This window comes from Alosa pseudoharengus, unplaced genomic scaffold (assembly GCF_046254945.1).
Source record: "Alosa pseudoharengus isolate Yale_2024_CS ecotype anadromous, Long Island Sound unplaced genomic scaffold, YU_APseudo_1.1 YU_APseudo_1.1_scf_13, whole genome shotgun sequence".
Taxonomy (NCBI): domain Eukaryota; kingdom Metazoa; phylum Chordata; class Actinopteri; order Clupeiformes; family Clupeidae; genus Alosa; species Alosa pseudoharengus.
The window spans coordinates 29,195,716-29,200,715 of record NW_027468598.1 but is presented as its reverse complement, the minus strand read 5'-3'; the positions used below and the strand labels follow the sequence as shown (position 1 = coordinate 29,200,715).

The window sequence follows — 5,000 nt, the reverse complement described above, 5'->3', positions numbered from 1 at the left end:
ATGGCCCAGGGCCAGAGGACAGCTGGATCACTTCAAGGCCCACTAGCTGCCTGCGCTGCACAGCATGTCCAGGGCTCTACAGTGCGCCCATTTCACTCGCACATGCGAGTAAAAATAATTGCGTGCGAGTGCAAAAAAATATTTAGGCGCACTGGTGCGAATAACTTCTAGCCAAGTCAATGTTGGTCTACATTGTCGAGTACTCAAATACACCGCAACATCGCGAAACATTACTGGTGCGAACCATAAAATCACGTCGCCAATATAGCATAAAAACTACACCTCCCATCAACGTTATCGATAGCAGTTTCGCGTTGCTTCTATCAAATTTGCACAGCATGTCTGTTCGCAGAAGAGCCGCACTGGACACTGCTTCACATGCCAAACAGACTCACAGACAAATGGACCACAGGTGTAACAGGGGGTTGGACACACATAGGGGTAAAGGGTCATTCACACCAAGAACGATAACGATAACTATAACCATAACAATAAAAGCGTCCACACTGTCTCTCCTTGTGTTAATGAATGTGACGGCTAAAATTTGATGGGTTCTGATTAGCTTTTTATCATTCTCAAAATCGCTCTGAAAGTGATCCCCAATGATATCGTTCTTCATGTTGTTATCGTTATAGTTTATGTGTGAACGTTGTCATTCATATTAACGAGAACGATATTTGTTTATAGTTATCGTTCTTGGTGTAAATGACCCTTAGGACTGTGTCCAGAGTAGACCGAAGACAACACATGCAATAGGTGTTAGAACTGAATGTAATGGAATACAATGGAATGGAGTAGAATACAGTGGAATGGAGTAGAGACAAATGGAATTGTAGAATGAAATAAAATATAATACTATTACAGGAGAGGGTGGACATGGGGTAAGATCAGGCCCAGAATAGACTGGAGAGACACCCCTTGCGATCGGTGTTTAAATAGAATAGAACAGAATATAGAACTTCTATACTGTTCACAGGTGCAGCAGTGGCGTCGTTTGCATTCATGGGTAGAGAGTAGACTGGGGGAATCCCAGCTGTGTGATATGGTCAGGGACTGGGGCTGGATGGGGCCTTGTTGACTGACAGGCACCTGGTATGGAATGGGTCTGGTCCTGGGCTGCATGTATGAGGTCAGAGCTGGACCTCCCTGGGTCCGTGACCCTGGGCTCACCTCCATACAAGGGCTGGAGTCTAGCCATCCTACAGCCTGGAACACAGCCACGGCTCCCCCACTCGCTCTCAGCAGTCAGGTGGCTGGTACAGTGAGTGTGTGAGGGAGAATGTGAGAGAGAATGTGTGTGTGTGTGTCAGAAAGAGGGAGTGTGTGTGTGTGTGTTTGTTACCATGTTAACATTACTTTCTGTGTCTTGTTCTCAGATCTAACAGTCAGGAAGCTAGTGTGTGTGTGCGCGCATAGGTGTGTGTGTGTTTCTCTTGGAAACATTAGGCCTCCGTGGGTGCTAATGTTCCGTGAGGGATCACACTACGTTCTTCTTGGCTGCTCTGGGCCATGCCCCTCTGCATCGCCCAGGCAGAGAGAGAGAGAGAGAGAGAGAGAGAGAGAGAGAGAGAGGGAGAGGGGAAGAGAGGGAGAGAGACAGACGGAAGAGAGACTTGTCAAAACACAATGCTAACAGAGGGAAATCAATGAGAACTCATGCACTACTGACTGGCACAGATCCAGCAATGCATTAGCTTCATACTACACACTTCAGGTAGAGTTACCCTTCAGACATGAGAGAGAGAGAGAGAGAGAGAGAGAGAGAGAGAGAGAGAGAGAGAGAGAGAGAGAGAGAGAGAGAGAGAGAGAGAGAGAGAGAGAGAGAGAGAGAGAGAGAGAGAGGGCAACCCAAGAAGAAATGGGAAGGAGGGAGGCAGAGAGAGGGATAGAGAGGGAGAAAGGGAAGTCTAGCTGAAGGCAGGGAGAGAGATGGAGGGCAAGTTGTTATGGGGGGAGAACATGGGAGAAAGACAGATCCAGCACGTGGGAGGAGAGATGGGGGGGGGGGGTTGGACGTATGATGAAGAGAATGAGAGCTGGTGTGATGTGATGAAAGGGAGTTGGGACAGGATGGAGACCAGAGAGGAGGAAGGGGGAGCGGGTGTGTGTGTGTGTGTGTGTGTGTGTGTGTGACACAGAGAGAGGAGGGGAGCGGGTGTACTTGGAGTAAGATGGCTGGCTGTAACATGAGAAGGGGTTCACAGCTCACATCACTCCCCTGCCTTCACAAGCCAACAGGCATCCAGACAAAGATGGAGCATGCAGGTTGAGTTCCTGTCTTCTCTTTAAACGGTGTTATTTCCCTGCAGAAATTCTGCTCAACACAGGCAGATGAAAGTAGACCTACACCTCATTTTCTCCATAAGGCTACACCTGGTCTATGACAGATGAGACGAGTCGCATGGCGTGTTAAGACATAATATTCAACAGAACAAATGTCACATGTCAAATAAACCAATCCCAGAAACACAAAGGCACACTGAACACAGTTTAAGTCATTATCATGAGCCTACTTCTAAAACACTAGTACATGTAAGTTATTCCACCGATTTCCCAATGCCTAGTTCAAACAACTGTATAACTTGAGATGGATCGGATTACAGAGTTCGACAAATCCTAATCGGTTTCCATACATCCATGTCAAAATGTTGCACAGATACACATGATTTTTAAAAAAGACAACCTACATTGGAATAACTTGCCATATCACACCATAGCAAATTACAGAGTACAGTTAGAAGTGACAGCTGTTAGGAAGACATTGGCAGGAACTGAAGTAAAGTACCATTCTTCAACTTCATGACGGGCATATATGGATTATGTTGGAACTGTGCTTTGAATCAATGTATGTATACGGCTGAATGATGGCGACACTAAATCATACAGCTGAAGTTCACCCGTCAAATACTAGCTAGCCATAACTAGCTCAGCTAAGGCTGAAAAGACCTGGCAAACCATCAACCACTTCCTATCTAGCAGCTATAGTAGGTGCATGTTAGCAAGTTAGCTAGCGATAGATTCCGGGGCTTTTCAACTATGTCCATACACGTTTTAACGTCTCTAGAACTATAGTTAATTAACAAGGAAAACACAGTCGGTGTGGGAAGATGACAATGAAAAGCACTTCCAAAAATAGCATGTGCAAACACAACATCCTGTCCAAGGATGCATAACCAACAAGCGGTTGGTTGACATTCAATAGATGGCTAACGTTAGCAAACGTTAACGTTATATGGTTGGAGAAGATATCATAGCTAACATTTGAGTTACCGTATGTCTCTGACATGTCGGCGCCGCTGCTGAAACGACTTGGACTCCAACTGTTTGAAAGAGATGTCTCCAGATAACTCGGGTTTCAGCTAACGATCCCCGTGTGCTGATTAAATAACAACTGTAGCTACCTGCTTGCAGACGTAAGTAACCAACCAGCTAAGTAAGCTATCCACCACTACCGCAGCAAACCACACAGCATCAGCACCTTGTTCCTGTTTTCTGAATATCAAAATAAAAGTTTTATGACGGACCGCTATAAATTACACTCAGGTTGCGCCTTATAGCTACATTTTTACAACACAAATCAGAGCCTGACATATGACCAACGTGAAGAGCAATGTAGCTAATGTCATATCCATGAGGTAGGCCTAAATTATTATTATTATTAATCACACCTAATTCAGCAAACACAGCAGGCTTACTAGGCTACCTGTAGCCTAGGTCTATCATATGATAATTCCACGCAAAACTGTCACATCCATAACCCCAACACAATGCCATGGTTTTTAGTTGGCATTATGGATGTGACAGTTCTGCGTGGAATTGCCCCATAGAATTGCACAGTAAAAATCCCTCTGTGAGTTCATCTCTCTATTTGTCCATCCTCCTCCATTCCTTCCTTCCTTCCTTCCATCCTCCTGTCCTAACCCCACCTTCTAATTAATTTTGTGAAATAAACGAGGAAAGAATGTAAGGAGGATGGAGGAATCAAGGAGAGACCATAGAGAGACAGATTATGAGAAATGAGATATCCTGCTCACTCTCACATCACTCTCACTTTACAGTAAGAGACGTTACTGTAATTACTGATGATGCTTCGCTGCATCATACGTAGCGAAGCATCACCTCTTCAGTGAAGCATCACCTCTTGTGACCAGATGTACTGCAAAGCGGTATAACATATGTCCACCGCTCAGTCCTGCACATTCTCTCTGCAAAAAATAAATCACGCTTGTCAATTTGTCTCCATCCCCTACTCTTACAACTTTGGTGTATGAGTGTGTGCATGTGTGCGTTTGCTTATATGTGTGCTTTCCTGTGAGTTTTCGCTTGTGAGTGTGTGTGAAGGGGTAATGGTGTGTGTGTGTGTGTGTGTGTGTCTGCTTGCCTGCATATGTGTGTGTGTGTTTTATGTGTCTGGGTGTGAGTGTGTTTCTGTATGTTCGCTTGTGAGTGTGTGTGTGTGTTTTATGTGTGTGTGCGTGTTTGTGTGTGTCTTTTATGTTTGTGTGTGTGTGTGTCTTTATGTGTGTGTGTTTATGCGTATGTGTGTTTCTGTGTGAGCGTGTGTGTGTGTCTATGCTTGTGTGTTTGTTTATGTGTGTGTGTGTGTGTGTGTGTGTGTGTGTGTGTGTGTGTGTGTGTGTATGTGTGTGTGTGTGTGTGTGTGTGTGTGTCTGTGCTAGTGTGTGCGCATTTATGTTTGTGTGTGTGTGTGTGTGTGTGTGTTTATGTGTGTTTGTGTGTCTGCATGTGTGTGTTTGTGTGTGCTCATGAATGTGTGTGTGTGTGTGCATGCGTAGTGTACAGTCAAATGTACACATATATTAATTTATTTGTTTGGTACCCCATGAACGGAATTCCACAAAACATGGCATGCATTCAGAGGGTGTCATCATCCTACACTTCAGATTCCATGCAGTTTTGAACCTGCCAGCCAAAGATATCTGCGATTACAATGGCTCATTTTTGCTTTTTGATTTTTAACTAGGTGGCTCTATACATCA

The 5,000-nt window shown here is 44.7% G+C and overlaps 1 protein-coding gene across 1 annotated transcript in view; it reads right to left on the bottom strand.

Moving 5' to 3' along the window:
- rab4b (RAB4B, member RAS oncogene family) overlaps nt 1–3,453 on the bottom strand; it is a 22,499-nt gene extending 19,046 nt beyond the window's left edge. Inside the window, exon 1 of the mRNA XM_076282784.1 lies at nt 3,271–3,453. Within this exon, the coding sequence (XP_076138899.1) occupies nt 3,271–3,286 (16 nt within the window). The 5' untranslated portion in view covers nt 3,287–3,453. The remainder of the gene's footprint in view (nt 1–3,270) is intronic.
- Between the last annotated feature and the right edge of the window lie 1,547 nt (nt 3,454–5,000).